The sequence below is a fragment of the Saccoglossus kowalevskii genome, chromosome 21, assembly GCF_978046115.1.
Source record: "Saccoglossus kowalevskii chromosome 21, keSacKowa6.1, whole genome shotgun sequence".
In the NCBI taxonomy this organism is placed as follows: domain Eukaryota; kingdom Metazoa; phylum Hemichordata; class Enteropneusta; family Harrimaniidae; genus Saccoglossus; species Saccoglossus kowalevskii.
Genome location: NC_140661.1, coordinates 6,081,352 through 6,106,545, shown reverse-complemented (window position 1 = coordinate 6,106,545; position 25,194 = coordinate 6,081,352). Strand labels below are relative to the sequence as shown.

General features: G+C 37.6%; 4 protein-coding genes across 4 annotated transcripts in view; 1 reads left to right on the top strand and 3 right to left on the bottom strand.

Annotated features, from left to right (window-relative positions):
• Nucleotides 1-3,355: 3,355 nt before the first annotated feature.
• LOC146729595 (uncharacterized) lies at nt 3,356-6,379 on the bottom strand. Its single transcript, XM_085495416.1, has one exon. The coding sequence runs from the start codon at nt 6,377-6,379 to the stop codon at nt 3,356-3,358; it is 3,024 nt and encodes a 1,007-aa protein (XP_085351542.1).
• Nucleotides 6,380-6,388: 9 nt separating this feature from the next.
• Nucleotides 6,389-9,142, top strand: LOC146729594 (uncharacterized). The gene is made up of 3 exons (XM_085494987.1): nt 6,389-6,926; nt 7,252-7,506; nt 7,762-9,142. Exons 1-3 carry the CDS (start codon nt 6,473-6,475, stop codon nt 8,703-8,705), a joined length of 1,653 nt encoding a protein of 550 aa, XP_085351113.1. The 5' UTR covers nt 6,389-6,472; the 3' UTR covers nt 8,706-9,142.
• A 257-nt stretch (nt 9,143-9,399) lies between these two features.
• LOC146729593 (uncharacterized) lies at nt 9,400-12,232 on the bottom strand. The gene is made up of 3 exons (XM_085494988.1): nt 11,633-12,232; nt 10,974-11,247; nt 9,400-10,589 (listed from the first exon to the last, which is right to left on the bottom strand). The coding sequence occupies exons 1-3, from the start codon at nt 12,175-12,177 to the stop codon at nt 9,774-9,776; spliced, it is 1,635 nt and encodes a 544-aa protein (XP_085351114.1). The 5' UTR covers nt 12,178-12,232; the 3' UTR covers nt 9,400-9,773.
• A 3,325-nt stretch (nt 12,233-15,557) lies between these two features.
• The window catches only part of LOC102803403 (MAM and LDL-receptor class A domain-containing protein 1-like), a 37,890-nt gene continuing 28,253 nt past the window's right edge, over nt 15,558-25,194 (bottom strand). Inside the window, exon 25 of the mRNA XM_085495415.1 lies at nt 15,558-15,700. Coding sequence (XP_085351541.1) covers nt 15,558-15,700 — 143 coding nt within the window. The remainder of the gene's footprint in view (nt 15,701-25,194) is intronic.

The window sequence follows — 25,194 nt, the reverse complement described above, 5'->3', positions numbered from 1 at the left end:
AGAGATTTCTCGAAAGGCAAGGACGTATCTTCTTCGCCAGTGGAAAACGAAAATCGCTACGTTACCCCATAATTTCATTCCGTGCGGTTATTTATGTCAAAGTCATTCTGTGAAACGATTAGGTAAATATATATTTCAACTCATCATACCGCAGTCCACCATTTTTGAAAAAACAAAACGCCCGTACGTCGATCAACCACACTTTGCATACTTTACATACTCAATCCATTCTTTATGACCTCAGTTTTACTGGGTGACTCATACTTTTAAATTTCCAACATATAACCTATACACTCTATACCCTAGGAAGTAACAAATTAACAAAATATTTGTATATAGAATGAATTATTTTTTTTATTTATCACTGTTTATTATTATCGACTTTTCTCTTTTTTGTGTTTTTAATCGAATTATTTATGTACTTCTAATTTCCATGGCGTTTATTCACAGAATCCATTGCGAAGTCATCATGATCCAAATGACCCCTTCACGGCCATGTACGATCATTTATGCTAATTTATGAACGGATCCCCATTGTGATGTCGTCCAACCCAGTATGACGTCATCACATCCCATGGTGAACAGCGCCCTCATGGTCTTACCTATAGTCCATGCTAATCTACTCCTATTTTATTGCGAGTTCTTGCAAATTGTCAAAGTTAGGAATATCTACCAATCAATTAAATTTTGTAATTTATTGATTTCGTCAAATAGTTTCTTTTCCTTTTGTTTATATTGCTTACAATTATATGAAATATATTTTATACAAATGTTATACAATGACCTCTGAATGCATCTCAAACACTGTGTGGAGTCGAGGTCCCAGTATTAACTTCAAAATTCCGTAATAAATAGCTTCGACTGAATGATAAATTCACTGTCACTCAAAAGTATATCCACGCGGGAAAATACTAGTTTCAATACCGACAGATATCAAACAATGGTCAGAATGGAACAGTTCACCCATAGTTGTCATAGTAACCTTTGCTACAAAAAGAGAAAGAGATCAAAATATAATCAATTCGACTAGCTCTTGTTCCCCTTCGCCAGGAATACCGTCTAGAGGTCTGGTTGCGCAATCGCCAAACGTGCGTTGCATCCCAAGTGGACATTAAATTATTAATACTATCTCGTGATTTTGGGTGATAATTATGTAACTTAGTACCGGCTCTGTCAATAGATTCATTTAACACGGTATTAAAATCCCCACAGACAATTACTTCTGAAGTATGTTCACGGAACGCACTAAGATTTGAGTTAACACTATCCAAAAAATTAGGACTGTCTACATTATGTCCATATAAACAAAACGAACTGAATCAACTGTTATGTCGACCATAATCCACCGACCATCTGTATCGTGTCTTATATTGTTAATTACATACGAAAAGTAGTTTTTAAAGCAAATAACCACCCCGCGTTGATTGGTCGCACCATCACTAAATAATATTTCGGCCCCAATCTGATTTCCAGTAACGTTCGTTACATGCCACTGAGTGAGCCTCCTGTAAACAAAATATATTGTCAGGTTTTCTTTACAACCATGTAAATATTTCCAAACCATTGCAATTATAAGATGTTATTTTGACTTTTAATTGTGTCATTTCCAATAAAATTTTTATAAAATAGGAGTGGTGGAAATTTGGTAATGGGGAAAATAGTTAAGTATTATGAACGAGCATTGCGTGGGGGTGAATTATATTATTCTTATATATCTTAGTACTAGACAATTAACGAAATAACCAGTAGAATAAAACACCAAGAAATACACAACTGATAGAAGAAAGCAAAATAAACATACTATCACTTTGCTCAAATGCAAGTTACATAAAGAAACACAACAAAATGGCGGAAACAAATAATACCAACATAATCGAATTGGTCTCCATAAACAGTAATAAACTAGCTCTAAACACAAGTAATTATTACTACGGATTTATTTATAAATAGTATTGTCGATTAATTTTCAATCGTCAACAGCGTCAATCAAGATTACTTTACCATCGATGATTAGCAGGGCTCAGGTGTCTCTTGGCGGAACTTTGATCTGAATATTCGAACTGTCCTTTTTTGCATTGTAGAATGCCGATAGTAATTAATTTCGAGCTTTTTGTAGCGCTGGTGGTAAATGTTCCTGATAGTGATTTTAGAGACCTTCAACATTCTCCAGCGACCGAGAATTTCATCCCTGTCCTTAAAAGTAAGACATCGTACCAGAACTCGGGGCCGGGGTCGGTCCATGGTAGACATGTATCTTTCTAATTTTACCTGAGCTACTGTACGTTCACGACGCTCCTTGAGTAACGGGGCACGTAAATACTCATTCATACTCAAATACGCATGCAGGTGTCCAACACCTTTATCAGTGTCATTAACCTTTGTTTTCAAAGCAGCTGTTACCGACGCGCTCGCGAGACTGCGTGGTTGAACAAGGTGATGGATCCCTACGGGTCTCTGCGTTCACGTGGCTAAGTTTCTAATAATACCACAAGCTCCAGTTTATGGCCTTTACTACCAGTGCATTCTAATCGTGAAGCAGTTGTCGTTATCACTGTTATGCTTGATAAAATATCTGAAGACAGTTCATCAATTTCTGTAACTTTATTGTCTCCTTTACCAAAACATGAGAATAACTGAATAACATGTAACTCAACTTCACTAGATAAAATCACTACTTAGCTGCATTGTCCTGGTTCACATTCAAACAGGTTGTCAATCTGTTGTCATGAGTAGCACTGGCGTATTCGTAAAAAACGTATATCCCTTTGCTTGGTGTCCATCCAAAATACATGTGTTTTCTGGTTGCCTGCTTGTGTTCAACTAAACTCACTAACCTGACCTAATTATATTACAACTTAGTTGCTAAGCAACAGTGACTGTTGCTGGGCAGACATTCTATTTTGTCCTATATGCAAATTAGTTGGATTTCGTGGTCAGTGACCTAATTGGTATACTAAATTTTATCAGCTCACAATATTTTAGTTCATGTCGGTCTTTAGACGGCAACAACACCAGCCCTCAAATTGTCTTTATAAAAACTTAAAGCAATTTCCAATCTACTAACAATTACAGGTCCAACAAATTACGAACTATAAACTTGAATGAATGAAAGTACAGTACAAAAAATCATGTAATTCGAAAGTCAAACAACTATACTGCAAATGTCTTCGAGTCTTTGTCTTGAGTATAATATATGATCTACTGGTCTTCTGCCAAATATGACCATCTGATATGTTGATCTTCATTCACTGCCAAAGCTGAACATAGTGGGTTTAACTGTCCACTACTTGAGAACGTTGTTCACTGCCAACGCTGAACATAGTGGGTTTGACTGTCCACTACTTGAGAACGTTGTTCACTGCCTACGCTGAACATAGTGGGTTTGACTATCCACTACTTGAGAACGTTGTTCTTCAGCTTCCAGTAATGTGCATATTTTGTCATATGGTCTTGATACGATCTTGCTTCGAGTTTTCACTAACACCTTTCTTACCAATCCTCTGGTGTCAGGTATTACTTGTACAACCTTTCCAAGTGGCCACAAATTGCGTGGCGTATTTTCATCTTTAACCAACACAATGTCGTTGATTTTCAAGTTTGGTTTCACATTAAGCCACTTTTGTCGCAGTTGAAGCGATGGTAGATATTCTTTGATCCACCTCCTCCAGAAAATGTCAGACATGTACTGCACCTGTTTCCATCGGCGTTTAGGGTGTGTGTCATTCTTGTCTATCACACAAGCTGGTAGCTCGGTACTTGCCATGTTCAGCATCATGTTTGGTGTCAATGCTTTGAAATCTCTCACGTCGCCTGAAGTTGTAGTTATGGGTCGACTGTTAACTGTCATCTCCACCTCACACATGAAGGTTCTCAAGCTTTCATCAGTCAGTATTTGTTGACCAACTAATACGCTCAGAAGCTGCTTGATCGTGCGTATCTGTCTTTCCCAGACTCCTCCGAAGTGTGAACCATAAGGTGGGTTAAACTTCCAGTTGATGCCCTTACGTAGTAGCCCCTCGCTTATCTGTGCATGGTTCCACTTGCTAATTTCTTCTTGTAGCTCTTTGTTAGCTCGAACAAAGTTGCTGCCATTGTCCAATCTCATCTCTTTAACTTGTCCACGTCTTGCTGCAAATCGTCGCAGTGCATTTATGAATGAGTCCATGTCCATTGAGTCTGCAATTTCTATGTGAACTGCTCTTATTGTTAAACATGTAAAAATCACACCATAGCGTTTGATTCGACTCCTCTTTAATTTCACCTCTATTGGGCCGAAACAATCTACGCCCACTCGTGTGAATGGCGGTTCACCAATAGCTAGTCTTTCCATCGGTAGATCTGCCATCATTTGTTCTCGTGGCTGTCCACGTTGCCGCTTGCACACAATACATTTCGATATTAATTTTCTTGCTGCCGAGTTGGCATTAACTATCCAGTACTTTTCTCGTAGCTGAGACAGTATGTACGAACGGCCAAAGTGTTGCCCTTGTTCGTGTATTTGTCGTAGTATTAACTCTGATATTATTGAGTCCTTCGGAAGTAGTATAGGATGTTTTGATTCATCAGGTATTTCCGCAAATCGCAATCTTCCTCCTACTCGCAACAATCCGTCAGTTCCAATAAAAGGATCCAATTTTCTAATGTTGCTTTTCTTTCTGAAGCTGTGATCTGAGTTGATGTGCGTTAGATCATTGATTTCTTCTGAGAATGCTTGGTGTTGCACCTTCTGTATAATCATGCTCTCTGCAGACTGTAGGTCTTCTACTGTCATCGATTTGATGGTATATTTATCACCTTGCGATTGTTGTAGTAGTGCATTCCTGATTTTCTGTATCCATGCCACAGCTTTCTTTAGCCGATGCCAACTTGAGTAGTGCGTGATTAGCCTGTCAATGGGCTCTCTGAAGTCTCTTGTGTGAATGGTGGTGTGCACCTCAATGTTTCGCTTAATCTCTAAGTCGTTGTCATGTATTTCACAGTCTGATTTGTTGACTGGCCATTTGTCTTGCGTTTCCCACAAAAAAGGTGGTCCTCTCGTCCAGCGCTCATTCTCTAGGAATTTCTGTATAGATTGCCCACGTGAGCATTCATCTGCAGGATTCTCAGCAGTGTTCACATATCTCCACCTGTCTTCAGTTGATCCTCCATGAATCACTGCCAATCTGTTAGCTACAAAGGTGTGAAATCTCGTAGCTTTATTCATGATGTACCTAAGAACAGTTTTACTGTCTGTCCAGAAGTATGAGTTATCTTCAACAACGTCTAATTCTCTTCTTAACATTTTGTTCAATCGTATAGCTACTGTAGCCGCAGTTAATTCCATGCGCGGTATTGTTATTTGCTTGAGCAGTGCAACCCTAGCCTTTGACATAAGTAAGGCACAGTTGACCTCATTGCTGTGATTGATTATTCTAATGTAAGAGACAGCTCCGTAACCACTCTCGCTTGCATCTGAAAAATGGTGCAACTCAGCATGTTGTGCTCTGCCGAAGTCTAATGGTTTCATGCACCTGTTGATTCTGAATTCTGATTCTAGTTGTGGTAGGCTTTCTAACCACTTCTTCCATTGTTTATGCTGTTTTGGTGGTATGTCATCATCCCACCCTATCTTGGCCTTGCATAATTCTTGAAAGGTTCTTCGCATTGGTAGTATAGCAGGTGCTGCTAGCCCTAGTGGATCATAGAAGGTGCTGATAGTGCTCAGCATCCCACGTTTTGTCACTGATTTCAGTTTGATTCTAGTGCGAAATCCCAATTCGTCCGATTCTATGTCCCACTGCATGCCCAACACATGTTCTGTTTGCAAGTCATCAGGGTTAAAATTCAAGTTTTTGAATGCTTGTGTTCTATCTTCTTCGGGAATAGCTTCTAATGTTGAACGATGACTACTTGCCCACTTTGTCAGCTTGAAACCTCCAGTCTTGCAGGTTTGGATCAGGTTGCCTGCGAGTCGTCGCCCTTCATCTATGGTCGCCACTGATTTTAACATGTCATCGACGTAGAAGTTTCTTTTGATGGTATTCTCTATTGCCTTCTCATTGCTCTGTTCTGCTGTCATCTTTAATGCATAGTTTGCACAAGATGGTGAAGACGTTGCTCCGAATATGTGCATTTTCATGCGATATTCCCTCGGTGGATTGTTAGTTTCACCATTGGGCCACCACAAAAACCTCTGGTAGTCCATGTCATTCACTGGTATTCTTACTTGTGAGAACATGGCTTCAATGTCTGACATCACTGCAACTTTCTCTTCTCGGAACTGCACAAGAACCCCGACTAGCGTATTCGTCAGATCTGGTCCTTGTATCAATTCTCGCGTTTCACAATACACTGCGCCACCTACCGGGCTGTAGAGAGAGGCATATGATACGCAAAGCATCATGGGAAATTGTCGACATCTTTATTCTGAAGTTTTACCGCGCGTATTTGATATCGTCAATTTGTTTTTCATATAATAATTCAGTTTATTGCCATGGTCTTCCTTTGCGAATCCTCGGAATGCTATTCACATACATCGAAGCTTCGAAACCTTGACAAATATCCTTGGATGAAGGGTATTAGGTGGGTAAAATGGCCGCAAGAAAAAAACGCAATTGCAAGGTGGAAACATTTGATTAGACGTGGCGGAAAAAGTAAAGATGAAAACATAGTGGATATTCTGAATATTTCTAGACGGTCGAGACTTTGTTCCCGACATTTTGATGAAGATGAGATCGATATGTGGGGAAATGCGTCCGGTGATCCCAAATACTTTGCATGGAACAACTGGGGGAAACCTGTAAATCAAAGGCCATTGAATAAACATCAAGCTGCTAGGCAACCACGGCCATCAATTTTACAGGTGTGTAAGAACGTCCCAAATGAATTGGTACCGACTGTTGGCAAAGAGTTGGATGTTGCAATAAAGCAGAAACCTGATATTGGACGTAAGTTGTATTTTTTTGTTGACTTTAAACGTACATGTCGTTCGATGCCCGTAAATCAAATTAGTTGATGTATAGTTAGTTTGGCTAATGTCGAGTATGTGTATATGATATGATACGTGGTCCCCAAACACTGAATCCCAGAGCGTTTTCGTTATATTCTAAAGGATTGTGTTTTTTATGATCAACTAATTTCACACAGAAATATGGTAGCTGCTTGTGATCAGGCAGTATTCGTATTTATAATTGTGCATCCAAACGTTTGTGACTGTACATTTGAAGTGAACAATTTACTGAATATCAAACTGTCTTCATTATTTTTATATAGGTTTGCAGCTTAACGTTTGTCCATTTGTTGAGACACCACAACCACTGGATCATGATTACCTCCATACTGCATCTCCTATTTTGGTTAACATAAGTACACAAACCACAATGACCATGGATGACATAAATGTTCTAGAAAGTACAGCTAAACCACCATCTTCAAAAAAACCAGGACAAGGTGTAGTCAACTGTGCAACTGAGACTGATGAGAGAGTAAATTTCTATACAGGATTGCACTCAAAGTCTATTCTTCAGGGTGAGACATTCACAATATCAAATTCATTCATATTAAAACATTTTGTAAATTTTATTTTTTTCAAAATTTTTATTGTTGTAATTGTGTATATGTGTTATTGCTTGTGTTGCTATACTACTGGTTTATTATTTTTGTACAGTTTTAATATATAGTTTCTGTGGTGACAATACATAGTTTAAGGTAATGTTTTCAGTACTGCATTGTTTATTTTGTTCATATGCTATATTTTTATTTTTTTTTTATTTTTTTTTGTAGGTGTTTATGACTCAATTAGTGGTGGTGTTGATCAACTAAAGTACTGGAGAGGTGCAGAGAGTACTGCTGATCATCATAACAGTGGGCGACAAAGACCAGGAAGGCAACATCAGTTGCCACATTATTACCAATTTCTTATGTGCTTAATTAGACTACGTCTAAATTTACCACTTCTCCTCCTAGCGGATTTGTTCGATGTAAGCTGCTCAACTGTATCAAGAATAACAATCACATGGATCTCCTACATGTACCAGACTTTAGTGCCAGCATTACTTGTCTGGCCATCACAAGCAAATATTCAAGGATGGATGCCACTGGACTTTAAAAAGTCGTTCCCCAATACCCGTGTTGTAATTGACTGTTCTGAATTTTTTATTGATCGGCCAAGAAACAAAGATGAACAATATAAAACTTACTCACAATATAAAAGTCACAATACATACAAAGTTTTGTTTGGGGTTTCACCTTTTGGTGCATTCACATTTGTAAGTGACCTGTGGTCAGGAAATGTTTCTGACAAGTATCTTACAGAACAAAGTGGACTGATAGAAAAGCTGGATGATGGAGATGCTGTGATGGCTGATAGAGGCTTCCATATAGAAGATTTACTTTTAAAAAAAAATGCTGCTCTCATTGCTCCTCCATTCACCAGAAAATGGCTTAATGGGAAGGGTAAAAGACTTAATGTTAATGAAATTAGACGAACAAGAAAAATAGCACGCCTTAGGATTCATGTCGAAAGAGCAATCCAACGTGTTAAATGTTGGAGGATCTTGAAACACCAAATTCTATCTTCTTTACAGGATTGTGCATCAATGATTGTTAAACTTGTTGCAGCATTCTGCAATCTCAAAGGACCCTTATTTTATTCTAAAAACGAACAAGCATTGAAAATGTCTAAAGTTGTACCCAAAAAGGCAGTTAAGCGTAAACACAGTTGCTGATGCTTGAATGCAAATGTATATCTTTACAACACGTTTGTATGCAAATGTACCATTACAGAAAAAAAAGTCTTCTTCACTTGTACTAAATATGTATTTCAGTAATGATTTTCTAGTCCAGTTTTTATTATTATCTGGATTTCTGATTAGTTTTTTGTTCTTTCATATTGTTTGACTGAATTCAGACTTATCAATTTTTTTTTCTGCCATGGTCCAATCTGATTAAAATTGCATGTTTTTCCTGTGTGGGAGTCATTGTATTGTCACACATATTGATCCTAGATTGTGATTGGTTAGCAATCACGTAATTCAGATGATGTGAATATGTTCACATGATTAATGACCATGAATGATGCACCGTTAACAAATTCGTTGTTACTGTTACCATACTTTTAAATGCCAATTTTTAGAATAAATTATCATACTAAATAGGTAAACAACACTAGTTTTTATAGTTGGTAAATGTGTACATAATTTTAGCAGCAGGCAAGCTAAATGTTGAAATAAGTTTTTTTTTTTTATATAATTTGAATGCCAAACTTACAACGTAGGATTTCATACCATTGGCTGTACGTGTTGCATCATTCTGGAGTATGTGACCAGCCAGTCAAGGTAGCAGATACATGAGTAGCACACCAAGAGATACATACTAAATACTATAAAATATTTTTTTTTAAAAGAAATGTACAGATTTCCATTGTGATTTTTTTGTAACAATTTATTCATGTCAGTAAACATACATTATTCATCTGTCATCTTACTTGCATTGAATAAAAACACCACAATAAATATTGAGTGTTAAGTGTGTGAAAATATAGGTAATCATACAAGTTGGAGTAGGTTTACAACATGTAACAACTAAAAGTTTGACTAACAATATAGGTTTTGTACTGTTTGCTCCTCCCACATGAAATCTTGATAATAATTTACAAACCTTTTGATAAAAAAGCAGTATCTGATACTATCTGTATAATTCATAATTATGGTGAAATGTACAGAAAATTTTGCAAAATGTGTAAAAATTTGCACTGAATTTTAAGCGGGAATAATATATGGCGGTCAAAGTGATTTTCATAGCAATGGCAGTACAGCAGTATTAAAAACAAGTTCTGCTTTACTCTGTAACAGTTCCCATCTGTCCACATCAAAGTATACAGGTATTTTTTGTATTCCTTTACGTGTGTACACAACTAAATCACAAGATGCTATACCTGTCACACCTAACTGGAATTGTATCTGGCTGTACCATGGGGAAGTCTGCTTTAAATGCAAAGTTTCATCAACTAGTTCTAAATGATATTTGGGATCTATGCAAGGTATTTTCTCAACAGCAATGTTTTTGTGCTTAAAAGAACATTTAATTTCAATTAGTTTTGGTTCATGGCATGAACAATTAACAGTGCCATCAGGTGATGCTCCCATAAATGGTTTATTTTTCATTACTATTAGTCCACACTCATTAACTTCAAATTTGTTGTGTTTCTTAACCTCACTAATTGAGTATAATTGCCTTGCAACCGGCTCATTTTCTTTACCAAAAGTTACAGCACTGTTTTCAATAGGTTTTGCAGTTCCCAAAATCTTACTGACTAATGTTTCACACTTGTGAACATCTCTCACTGATCTCACCAAGTCAGCAATGCTTGCTGTTATACGTCCCTTTCTGGCTTCATACCATGCAGGATCACATTGAAGAAGGTTTTTTAGAATTTCTACATGCTGCTCTGTTGTATTTTGGGTTAAGTAATCTAAAAACATCATGTTACTTCCTGAAGATCTGTAAGTTGTATAAATCTCTTGCATCGTCGGCACATTAGTCTCAGGCAATAGTTGTGGATCTTTCACTAACTTCAGAAATAATGCACCGGGATGAGATTCTTCACATACCTGGAAAAAATGTAGTCATATTTACTATCCATATTTGAGTGAATAAGGGAGAGGGGACTTGTTTTCTTTTCCCTTTTGTTTTATTGCCTAAAATAAAGTGGTGGGTAAAGAGTTGTCTAACAATATGACAGAAAAGGAAATTGTACTTATCTATATACAAACAAAGTTTCTTATGTTACGATGGGGCACTGGTAAATAGATATTTTTGGCCATCTGTTTTCAGAGTATACAGCGGAGCTATATCAGCCGACAGGCTGTTAGTTAATGAAATATGTTGCCACCATGTTGGGAAGAAAGTAAAATTTACAATATGTACATCCATTTTCCCCAAGTGCCCCTCCCCATTATTAAAATGGTTACCCCTTAAGAAAATCAGCACCTCACCCTTTTTAAATGCTCTTGAATCCTGAGAATGTCTGTATTGTTCACTGTTCTCAGTGGTCTGTAGTTCTTAGGTTGGGGACCAGGTTTCCTTGGTGTTGTTTTATCTCTGCGATAATCTAGGTCTTCCACCTTAACTGGTATGGATGTTTTGCGGGGCTTAGTCCACACACAAGTCTCATCGGTACTTACTGCAGTTCCCCTGTCAGTCTGCCTGTCTACGTATTCAGCTACTGCAAATAGTAGAGCAGCTGTGTGCTTGCAAGAACCATCATCACTAATAGAAAAATAAATATAAAATATTTTAATGGAGGAACCAATAAACAAATATTTTACCATATAACCATAATTTATTTTAGTTTGTATAGTTAAAAACTGGGAACTAGAGAAAATGGATGGCATGCACTATACTTGTTCTAAGATGTGGGAAGGAGTGATTAAAACTTTAAAGCATTCTTTAATTTTAAAATATACTGTTATTTACAACTTTATATTTACATGCTAATTTTTGTAAACAATGTAGATATTTTCAAATTAATTATGTTTGCGTCAGTACATTAATATCAACAAAACACTACATGTAGCTTCTTAAAGATATGAATGTTTGAACTACATAGTACATGTAAGATAATTATAACAATTACTGGTTTGGTAACACTTACGCTGCAACACAGCCACAACCGGCGGACATAACTTCAGCATCTGATGAAAGAAGTAGCCAAGTTGCGTACCGCTGAGCAGTTTGGCGTTGTTCCGGTTTCACCTCAGCTTTGACATAGACGTGATCTATGTGCCCAGACACCTTTCCTAAAAGAACGTCCTCTACATGGTTATCCTTAAACATAAGATACCCATCGTCGTGTTTATATTTTGTGAGTCGTTCCGGTGTCCACTCGCAGTTTTTTATTAAATACGCAAACACGTCACCAAGCGCAACTTTCGGGAGACAATGAAGTGTTCGTGTCCACACCACTTGTTTACCATTCAGGTTAACAGCAACAGTCCCGTCATCATTTAACACCCGCCGGCGTTTCCTCTCTGATTCATCATGATCACAGTCTTCAATAACATCGTATATACCGCTTGCTTTTTGTGCCAATTCAACCAACTCATTTTTCTTCTTCCCAGCACATGGTATACGACGATCAGTTAAATATTTTTTTAAATCGGGGACTCGCAGACGACTAAAGTCACAGAAGACCGCCATACAAATAAGCCTCTCAACGTTCTACGCTGGTGGCGCCATTATTGCGATGTCGACACCGGAAGTGAGAAATGCGTCTTTCCAGGTTATCCGCCGAGGGCGCACTTTATTGTGAAACGCGAGAATTGGCGGTTCAATGAAGTCCCTCCATACTCAGCAGCACAGTCAAAGACTACTCGTAGTTTTTTCTTTTGTGGGTGATAAACTCCATGGTGTGGTAAATACCACTTCTTTCCCTGGTGACCCTTGACAGCTGAGACTGGTATCATTTCTGCGTAGCCCTTATTGATGGTACTTTCCATAAAACGTGTGTATTCTTCACGGTATGGTGTATTCTTGTCAAACTTGCGTTTTAGTTGCTTAAGTCTCATTTCTATATTGGCTCTGTTGTCCGGAAAATTTACATTCTCATTTCTGAATGGCAATGGAACATTGTAGTGTCCATCAACATATGTGGTTTTTGTCTTCACTATGCTCAGGAAGCGTTTGTCCTCGACCGAATATTCTGGTTTGTCATCAACTGTATGTTCACTGAATTCACGATTATACATGTCTGCTATCATCTTTTCCACAGTCGGTTCTACCCGAATATTGTGGAATACTGCTGCACTGTGATTGTCACCAGCCCTCATAGACATTCCCTTTACTGACCATCCTAGCGGTGTACGAACGGCATATGGTTCGTTGCAGCCACCAAACTTAGTTTCTAGTGGTTTGAAGGCTGTGCTTACGTTGCTGCCTATTAGCAGTCCTACTTCATCTGTCTCTATCCTATGTATGGGTACTTGTTGTAGGTGTGGCCATTTTTTTAGATCCTTCTCTTGTACAGCGTGTGTTCCCGATACTGGTAGTTCATTTCGGGTATAAACCCCTGGTAGGCTTATAACATTCTCGTCATTCATGTCTGACACTTCTAGGCCCTTGATACGTTGGGTATCAGTAACTTTGCTTCCGCTTACCGTGTGTATAGTTAGTTTCATTTTTTCTCCACGAACGTTCAATGCTTTCCTAACACGTTCTGTGCATATCACAGAGTCACTTCCCTCGTCCAGGAACGCATATGTGACTACGTGACCACCTGTAGCTTTACATCTTATTTGAACTGGTATCAATATTGGTCTGCCTTGCAGGTCATCATTGATTGATTCGTTTGCATTATAACCCACGATCGTTGACGCGATGGGTGTGTTATTGGTCTTAGCAGGTTTATTACGTTTTTCGAAGTGTAATGCAGTTGGGTGTTTTTCTCCACACTTTTCACACACAAGTCTCCTATTGCAGTCTTTAACCAGGTGTTCTGCTTTGGTAAGACATCCAAAGCATAAGCCTTTATTCAGTATCAGTTCTTTCTGTTCCTTGTAGCGTTTTTTGGCAAACGTTCGACATTCTGCTAATTGATGTGAAGTGCCTGAGCAGCATAGGCACCCAGTTGTACCTTCTTCTGTCGCAACGGCGTATGATGCAGCTTTCCTTCTGCGTTGTCCTGTTTCATTAGCTGTTTTCACGGCTGAAGATTTTGTATTCAGCTCCAGACAGTTAAATGTTTCTTGACACACTTCTGATGCTTCTTCATTCACAAATTCAACAAAGTTGGTGAATTCCACATCTATGTTATTTCGCTCCATTCGGTTAGAAATCTTTCGCCACCGTGCCCTCTGTTTATAGGGCAACTTCTTTAGTAATGTTTCTATAGTTACCGGGTGCATCATGATTTTCCTAACATGTTTATCACCTTCCATTGCGTCTTCACATGCTGTTAAGAATAATGCCAAGTCATCAAACGCTTCTTTATCTTCTGCTTTGATCATTGGCCATTCTTCTGCTTTCTTCCAGTAAGCATTTGCTACTGCTCGCGGCTTTCCATATTTATCTTCCAGTCGTTTTCTAGCGGCTGTATACCCCATTTCTAAGGGCATGGACAAACATCCCTGGATTAGCTGTCGCGGCTTTCCTCTGGTGTACCGCTTTAAAAGGTGTAGTCGGTCCTTTGGGTTATGCGTATGCGTTTCTATTGCATATTCAAACTCTGCTACAAAGTCTCGATATTCGACTGGGTTGCCATCAAATATTTCTATTTTCACCCCTGATAGTGCTGCGCGGTTGCTGTGTTCAATCAATAGTCTTTCAGTGCATGTTAGCGTGTCGGGTTCAGGTTGCATGGCCTGAGATTTGATATTGTCACAGGGTTCAGAGATTTGAAATTGTAGTGGTGCTTTTTTGCTGTCACAATTGTGTTCATCCGTGTGTATTGATGTTACATTGGCCTCTTTTGTGACCGCCTTTGCAGATGTCACAATATCCTTTTGTGCGTTTACTGTTTCATTGACCAATACAGGCTCTTTGAACAAGTTTGAAATGCCAGACATTCCGCTTGCGCTTTCAAAACTTTTACCTAAGTATGCTTGCTCCTTGGCAGTTTCTTCTGCAATGCTTGTCTCGAGTTGAAGCTCTTCTCTGCGTTGTCGGGCCTTCGTTATCTCTCGCTCGTATGCTAATTTCCTTTGGCGAGCTTCTCGTTCCTGCTCAATTTGTTCATCTTCATGTCTCATGATGATTTTAGCTTCCTCATCGTCAAGGACACGTTCAAGTTGTAGGCCCTTCAGACGTGCCAACATGGCTCCTTTACGTGCTAATGCACTACGCGCTGAAGCGTCACTTCTTAGACTCGAAGTACAGGACATGACACTGCTGTGGCTTCTCGATGTCCGCTTTCCTACATTGGAAGCGCTGTCTGTCGGGTCAATGCATGGTTCATCATTGTTTAGTAAATATATGCGTACTCTCTCACCCAGTTCTTGCATGCTCTTTTGTTTAAGTTGCGACCATGTTTCATATTCATGCGTGGCTTCTTCTTTGGACAGTACGTCACGGTATTTTTTATCGGCACGCTCCAAATTCTCTTTTGCTTTTTCATATTTTTCCATTTCATTTTTTACCTCTAGTACTTTCGTTGGGTCACATAGTAGCGGTTCGATTCGGTTTGTGATTCGAGTTATTACTCCGCTTTCGGCTTTGCGTGATAATTTCAACCCACGAACACGTTTGTCTTCGCGTGACTCCTGTAGAAAGTCCCTCACGCTAGATGTGGATGGTTCGTCTGTCGTCTGTTCACCTACATTATTTTTGTCAGCCATTTTCTTTGGACAGGGGAATTCTGGTTGTTGAGTAGTCAATGATAACTGTTGTTACTGAATATTATAAACTTTTTGGAGATCAATGTTGTCAACAGTCTTTTGTCACAGATTTAATGATAATAATCGTGAAACAGACAACGTTTCTACAAGTCGTTATTTATGAAACGTTTTTTACTGTTACCGACGCGCTCGCGAGACTGCGTGGTTGAACAAGGTGATGGATCCCTACGGGTCTCTGCGTTCACGTGGCTAAGTTTCTAATAATACCACAAGCTCCGGTTTATGGCCTTTACTACCAGTGCATTCTAATCGTGAAGCAGTTGTCGTTATCGCTGTTATGCTTGATAAAATATCTGAAGACAGTTCATCAATTTCTGTAACTTTATTGTCTCCTTTACCAAAACATGAGAATAACTGAATAACATGTAACTCAACTTCACTAGATAAAATCACTACTTAGCTGCATTGTCCTGGTTCACATTCAAACAGGTTGTCAATCTGTTGTCATGAGTAGCACTGGCGTATTCGTAAAAAACGTATATCCCTTTGCTTGGTGTCCATCCAAAATACATGTGTTTTCTGGTTGCCTGCTTGTGTTCAACTAAACTCACTAACCTGACCTAATTATATTACAACTTAGTTGCTAAGCAACAGTGACTGTTGCTGGGCAGACATTCTATTTTGTCCTATATGTAAATTAGTTGGATTTCGTGGTCAGTGACCTAATTGGTATACTAAATTTTATCAGCTCACAATATTTTAGTCCATGTCGGTCTTTAGACGGCAACAACAGCAGCCACGTCGGTGGTATTAGTTTCCAACTTTCCTGTTACAGTTGTTATTTCAGTCGTTAACTCGTTCTCAACTTTTGAAATTTGTTCAGGCAAATCACAGTTCTGCTTCGTGAGAATTGCGGCTAAATTTTTCAACTCTGGGGAGCTAAGTTCGTGAAAATCGTTCATAATACATATTGTTAATTCCTCTTTTATGGTCGAGTATCCTTGTTTGTCGTTTTAATCGTCTATGCTATCATCATTCATCAATTTGGGATTGACCAAAGGATTGTTCAATTGAAAGACATGTTAAAACACATTGCCGCACAACATAAAGATATTTTTAACATAAAGCGAGTTATATCAATCTACTTTTCAGACTATGGCGAATTAATCCCTGATATTGGACTGGCGGCATTTTCAATGTTTGTGTCAGTGCTCGCTGTGTTCCTGTTTGAGGAAGGTCATTATCCATATCGAGTATACACAACAAAATCCATTTTTGCTTCTCTCCCATGCCTGAAATAAAACAATCAGTAAACCACTAAGAAACTTCAATGCAGTGCATACGAAATAACATATAATCAATACAATGATATGTTATACCCATTTCTCGTGGAATGAACTCTCCTTCAAATGTCGAACGTTGCCTTATATCTTTTCCATGGGTGTGATGAAACAAAAGAAGAAAGGTTTGTTTACTCAGGGAGTCACCGAAGCAAGTACTAACCACGCCCCGATTGTGCTGTACTTTAAACGTTTGTCGGTCACCTAACCACACAGCTGCATGGATTACATGGAATTGAGCGGAATTTGCGATTATTTCATGTTTTTGAATGTTTTTAAATCGATACCGCTTTTATTAAATTTGTCGACTTTACAACTGCGCGTTTCAATATGCCAACAACTTAGGTCATATATACAAATACATCTACCAACTTTGCAATCACTTTGAACAACTTTGCACGGTGTGTTAACAGCTTAAATCCCACTACGTGCCGACAGCATCAACAACTTGTTCTTGGAAATTAGAAGGAATTTTAAAACTGTCCCTTAATTAAAAAAATTACAAAAATTCTCCAATTCTCCACAATAAATGATTGACATCACAGTAATAAAGAATGTAAGAACGTTGCCTCATATCTTTTCCATGTGTGTGATGAAACAAAAGGAAAAAAAAACAACAGCTCTTTTGCTCAGGGAGCCAAGTACTATCCACGGTTTGTCGATCACGAATTATTTGCAGCTGCACGAATTATTTGAAATTAAACCGAATTGGCGGCTATTTCATGTTTTTGTATGTTTTGAAATCGATACCGCTTGCACTACTTAGAATTCACTTATGACCTCTAGATATTTTGAGTAATTTACAGCGATTTACGAAACATTTATTCACATTTTAAAACTTTTAACTGTTGAACTATTAAACATGATATATCAGGTAACAATCTCTAATAAAACTGCAAACATTGTAATTGGTTTTCACCACTTTGTAAGCAGTTTGTCGTCGAATATTTTGGTTGACTCTTAATAATCTGCTTATATATGAGGCATTCTCGAGACAGTTACTTATTTAATGTTTTCGAAATTTAACTGCGGGTTGTCATGACAATGATTTAGATTAAATATACAAGCAACTCCGCCATCATTTCAGTCGTTTTTTCCAACTTTGCATACTGTTTTCTAATATTTTACAGTCAGCTCATGTGAACATCTATAGGCTGCTTTCAACTGGCATTTTATTAAATGTGTCGACTTTACAACTGCTCGTTTCTATATGCCAACAACTTAGGTCATATATACAAATACATCTACCAACTTTGCAATCACCAGACCCAAGAAACATGCAACACGCCACCTGATTCGTTAGCGGTTTAATGACGTCATATCGCTATTTACCCAGTAGATATCGTCTTATAATACACACAAAAGTATTTATCGTCGGGGAGGGTGGTGGTGCTGGCTAACAGGAGGATTTTGTTTTCAATCGAATGAATTCCCCCACCAACAGTTTATTAAAAATGCAATTCAAATTCCGAAATGGTTGGGATATGGTGAGTGAATGAAAGGTTGTTAGCAGTGATGAGCCAGGCTGGAGAATTAAGGACAATAAAACAAATTCACCCCCAAATTCACAAATTCTTCCTTCTACAAATATTTAAGCTCCCAGAATCCCCGGTATGGACGTATGATTCGCACTCTCCTTTTGGAATCCCTTCTGGTAACGATAATCTATGAATTAATAATTGCCCCTAACATAATATTTGATAATAAACACTTGATCTACAATAAAACAGAGATCGTGTCAGATGCAGTTATAAAATAAACTATACATGTATGTATTCCAAAATCAGAATGACAGCGGAATGTTTTAGACTATGGGCAGGGATTTTATTGCGTACGTACCCACGGCTGTTTTGACAACATTTTATAATACACGTTCCGCAGTGAGAGGTTAACGCGAATAATACTCACTCTGTATTATGCATTACGAATACGCTATATACCGTGTGATTGGGAACCACATATGCTACTCGGTTTTCATTCTCGTGTGCGTTCCCAACGCGTCAATTAACCCGCAATTAATTAATGTACAATTATTTGTTAAAATCAATGATGAGCATAAACGTATAATTTATCAATAACACGTCAACGTCCTTACAATATTAATAATACAGGTAAAGTGGAGTAAGCAATCTGACAAGAGTGGGGCTTATTGCTAGCAGATAAGATAAATAGTGGCTTTACCGAATCCAGATTCCCCTTAAAATCACTCAACTATATTCACTGAAGTATGTATTGTCATCAATATATCATATTATAACATTTATGATTCACTTGGCAATTAAATTCAATTGAAAATAAGTCAATCAAAGACGACAATGGGATCTTTATCATGTTCATTGCTTTATTTATATTCAATATTACTAGCAACGTTATTTCCGTTCAGTCTCATTCAAGCAGTTGACACTGGGACATTCATTAAAATGGTCATTTAGGAATAACTCTTCATTTGACTCTTCCAATCACATGCAGTATAGAATATATTGTAATTTGGTTCTCGAAAATCAAATTATATATCAACGTTTTGTTTAATTTGAAAACACTCCTTCTTCTATACATAATAAACGTATGTTGATATTGATGTATAATAGCAACGTTCTTTAAGGCTCGGCGTGCCATGGGTTAATGTGGATACACTTTCGTGTCTGCTTCTCGACGCGATTCACAAACCAATATTATAATACACACGCGTTCATACAATCTATAGATTACCAGGCCCGTTTCTAAGTGATGTTAGAGCATATATTTGTCGAGATAATATAATTGTTGCAAATAAATATATGATCTCGAAAGAGCCTGAAGAAATGCATTATTTCTTTTTTGATTTGTAAGTCAAATACACGTGTCAATCTCTCATTGTAAACATCCATATGTTCAAGTTGTTTGCCACACGTTCATGGGAATTGGTTGAATTTACTTTGTGACAAATTACAGTGAGGTGAAATCTAATAATAAGGATTCAGTGTTTTTCAATAACCAGACGCGCCCTATGGTATTGTTCGATGCCATGATGCTATGCCAATAACGGAGTGAGCTTGTTGCTAAGTGGCGTTGGCGGCGCTATATATATATATATATATATATTACTCCACTTGAATACGAGAAGGACAACAATACACCCGTCACATGCTAAGTGCACCTGGGGTTAGGCTGACAGGTTCCACCCGTACTGCACACCAATTTAGAAATGATCATACACAAGTCACGGAAAACTACATAAAAAGCACGGGATAAATGTCGAATTTGAATACAGCCTGAGAAATAATAAACACATTCTACCTGAGACTTGAACGCGTAGACTGTCAATACCTACGCTGTTATGAGTTGCTAACGTCCTTAAACCCTAGCGCCCTCTATTGACCGGCAAAACATCATTTTGTGCCTATATACGGCCCACGGTAACTTACCAGTGCTATTGATATTATTTTAACAATAGATACTGCCATTAACAACAATAAACCCAATAAACACGCATTCGTCTAATACTACATCAAATACTAATTGTCATAACAATTTTACAAAAAAAATATTAGAACAATAAAAATATTTCAAATAGATTTCAAGCTTAAATGTTAATGTTGTATTATACTATGCGTATGCATGTTAAAATTCCGCTTCGTGTTCACGCTATACATAATCGTTTGTCTACGTTGTCAGTCATAGTGAAGCTTGTATAACCCACAAAAGTAACAACAACCATAAATTGAATCAAATGTAATACCAAACACAAATCTAATAAAGTTGATCAATCATAAAAGTAATAACTTCAACCACAAATGTAATACATGCACCATGTAATTGTTACCGCCAAATACAGAGATATACCCTTCGTCTTGTTCGAGTAACCTGTCATTTCAATTATGGCGGAGAGAACATCGTTTGTAACTTTTGGCTTCAAGAAGAAGTACGCGCCGTAATACCAATTTGGCAGAGTAAAGAAGTACTGTGATTGATTGATAGCTCAACGACAAAACAGAAAAACGGTTTACGAAATTATGCGGCAAAAATTTGAAAGGACGACTGAACAGATCTAATGGAAATTGAAGAAAGACATCAAAGATAAAAATCGCAGGAGCGATCCAGGCACGGCGACTGTTCCTACTAGGTTTAGTTTAAATTTTTTACACATATCACATTTGAACAATTGCAAGAACAAGATGGTAAATTTACATGACAATAACTTTAGCAATTACTCGTACACAATTAGTGTATTTTATGCTTCTGTGTATCCTCTTTATTCGAGATACCTAAATCATAACATCAGTTCATTGTCTCAGACTCATGACTGTTTCTTTTTTCAGCTCAACATGACATTACATCGTACAATGCATACATTTCGGCCGTATTTGTTGTTTTTGTGTTGAAAAATTATTTGCATACGTATATAAGGGATTGTTTCGCACAAAAACAATAACTTGGCAGCACTTTTTAGCGGTTGGCTTAATGTTGTCAAAGCGGATCATTTTGCTGTGACACTACGGTTTTTGCCCCGATTTGTAGAAAACTGAAAATCATGTTTCTTATAGGGCCATGGTCGTCGCACTGCGTCCTGTTCGATATGTGACTCATAGCAATGAACACAACGCGTGTTAAAGACATTGTTTGTTTACATGAAATTCGAACACCCGCTGCACAGCAACTATGGACATTTAACTTGTTTCTTTCTTTAGTTTCAAGACGTATTCAAGCTGGCGGCCCCATATAGTAAATATGGGTAAATTAATTGCATTTATTATATGTGAATAAGTAACCATTTCCAGCCAAGCGTTCATGTCGGTGAACTATATTATTAATGAAAGGCATAAACTTTGACAAATGGTGTGTTACTTATAATTGAACAACCTGGTAAGGTGACTGGCTATCCACTGCGCCCATTTATCGGGTGTTGCCATGGTAATAGTAGAACAGAATTTTTTCATCCAAATTTTTCCTTCCAACTACAATGCAGGTATAACAGCCGTCATGTTTGAACAGACACACAGACAAGCCAGTTGGCTGAAAGGCTTTGTATTAGAGATGACTTAACATCAGAAATGTACTTTATTAACCTATTCGTTGAAGTCTAACATTTAATGGACTTGAATATTCAACGAACTCCAAGAATAAAGTAAATTGTAATGCGAGTTGAAATTAGTTTTTTTAGATGATGCATTGGTCCACCATAGGCCAGGATAACTATGCTAGTTTGAATACGTGGTTATATTGTGATTGAATCTCAACAAATGATAGGATCACAATGATTACATGACAATCATGCATGGTACCAGAGTCAGATCTGCCTGTCAAGTTTGACCAATATATTCCAACCCCCAAATAACAAAAGAGTTAAAAAGCCATTCCTTATAAAATTTTACCACAACTTCGAGGTCTAATTTCTCGGCAATGAAAAAAGATATCAGAAAAACAAAACCCAAAACAAACAAATAGTAACTTCGGTCCCAACTCAAAATTAAAGTAAAATTAGGTATGTCAAAGTTGGTTACTCCAACATTTTAGGAGACTGGCAATAGTGGGCAGTGATAAAGTTTGAACGAAATCGGCCCATTCAAAAATGTCAACAGTAAGAAACACCTACATTCTCTATAAACGAACTAACAGATGGATGCCTTGTATGTTATAGAACATATGCTGATATAGACCACCATAGATGTGAATTATTGCTCAAACTGACTCATAATTATTACTCACAGCCAGGACATTTATACACCATGTATGACCAAGAATATCTCTCAATTGTAGAGGATAGAATTGCAAGCTATAAAGACAGTGGAAGGGCGAGAGGAAGAAGGGAAGATAATGAATTGAAAGTACTAATTGCAATTGCTGATGCTAGTATTGGTATTCTTGCACAATAAGATGAGTACAATCAAAGCTAAGCTGTTAAGCAGCAAGATAAATGACATTCAACAGTGAAGCAGTACTCATGCTGAACAGTCATTAGTGAGTGAACCAAAAGTGTCAATTCTGGTTTAAAGAATGCAATTGATGTCTATATGTTAAGTCTCCAGATATGGATGCACATGCATGTACACATGTGAGACAAAATAACAATGAACAAGTACTGAATCATGAAGCCCAATATTTCACATAATCTAAAGAGAATGCAAGAAATACATCATATGATAGTCACACAGTCATCCACGCTGAGACTAACAGGAAATTATTATGGTTGTTGTACACTAGATAGAAAAATCCGTAGCAGATATTCAGAGATTTGGAGTAAATCCATTTTAATACAAGTAGTTCCATTAGCAACGCAATGTTTGAATTATTGTAAATACAGAGAATGACATGGAAAGAATTTACTATTGAAGACATTATATACATCTGGTGAAGCAAATGAAATTAATGGGTACAGCTATCTTGGTGCAAGTAGAAATTGATCAGCAACGATCAAAAAACGTGAACACTGATATAGAAACAATGCACTGACAGCCACAGAGTATGTTAAGAAGGATGTCATGTAGTGTCCTAACCAACAGAACTAGTCAACAACCGGAACAGACAAATTTAACATAGCATTGCACAAAATAGCACATGATAATGAAGACAAGTTTTCATCAGAAGTTGTGAATGCAATAATGAGAAATGTCTACATAGATGATTGTCTGCTACTAGTGGATTCAACAAGTACAAAGGTTATACTGTAGTTCAAGGTGTTAGAGATGCTTGACAGTATGGCGGGTTCCCTCTTACAAAGTGCATAAGAAATAATCAAACTGTTCTGGAAACATTTCCTACTGATGAACAAGTCAAGAAAGTAAAAAAAAAAAGATTTATTAGAGGACCCACCACTTGAGCGAGCGTAAATCAAGACCATGATACACGCCAGAACTTATAGCAGAAAAGGTATATTATCCATTTTAGGTTCTGTTCATGACTCCATTGCGCTTGTAGATCTCTGTAGACCGAGGTCTTAAGCCTATTCTATGCCAGTACATTAGTACACTTTACTAATGCAGAAAAACAGACATGTAGTTTCCTACTGATGGCAAAATCAAGAGTATGCCTTTCGGATGGATGGAACTCACTGCAGTACGTTAGCTGTTTGTGTTAGCTATAAATAACAGGAATAATTTGATTACCTTATTGACAATGCTTTCTTTGGGAAGGGATGCGAGGTACTGTGCCCATGAAACAATTTAGATAATTTGTTGCAAACCACATGACAGCTATATTGATGCCAACTCAAATCCTGCTGATGATGTGTCATGAGGAATAACAATAGACACACTTTTTTTCAAAATAAGAGATAAATTCATGGCCTAAGAATGCAGATATCTAAATATCTGGATCCATTCAGGATAATTATCCATAAGTCAAAGATGATGTCAATAACATGGCCACTGAAGAGTCGACTACGGTGTGGATAGTTTACTTTCATTCATTCATAATTGGTGTCAAAATCTAAAGCATTGGGTTTCACAGTGCATGGAATACAAAGATATCTTAAAACAATTGAAGCCGATTGACTCAAAATAGACTTGCTTGTTGAAGAAAAATGAAAAGCATAAAGTACAAGGCTATGACCCCGTGAGACATCACATTTAGCAGAAACAACAATCATAAGATATGAACAACGGAAACACTTCCCTTGAGTCAATCAGTGCTCTACAAAAATGTCAACCAGTTAGAAAATCCGGCACGATTTCTAAGCTGGACCCAGTTATGACGAATGGTCTTCTTGGAATAGGTGGTTGCTTCGACCGAGCTATGTTCCTCTATGATATCCTAGTATTACTAAAGGAGTCATTATTGTTGAGCCTGAATTGAGATGATATACATAGAGCCCTTGAACATTTAGGATAAAATTAAGTGTTAGCTGCATTGCGACAGAAATTTTGGCAGAAATTGGGGGAAAGGGTAAGGCAGACCTGTCAATAGACTAACTATAGAAGACCCATCCTTCACTAACACATGAGTAGATTAGTTTAGGCCAATGGAAGTTAAGAGAGGCAGAACCACAGTTAAATTCTACAGTGTTGTATTTGCCTGTATGAATATCAGGGCTATCCATCTAGAATTTCAGTGGATTATTATTCATGCATAAATGCAATCAGAAGATTTGTCACTAGAGGAGGACAGATCAAGCTTCTTCAATCAAATAACGATACTTACTTTGTTGGTGCTGAAAGGGTGAGGCAGTCGATAATTGGAACCAAGCCAAAATTGTTGAAGTAATCAGGCAAAAGAACATAACTTAGCAATTCTATCATCTAAAAGAATTCAATTTTGAAGGCATATGGGTGCGTCCAATCCGCACTATTAGAAAGATTTTATACTCACTGCTTAGAGAACAGATGATACATTTTAACAATGAGTCACTGCAAACTTTGTCTTGTGAAGATGAAACTATTGTGAATTGTTGTCCAATCAGCAAGGTTTTGGAACATTCTAATGACCTAGAAATACCAATCATCTATTCATCTACCATTAGCAGAGAAGTGATGGACAAGAGACTATTTAATAATACTACAAGAATGCCAAGAACATCGGCAGATGAAATTAGATATTCACAGATATTCATGGCCTATGAGTTAGGCTTGTTA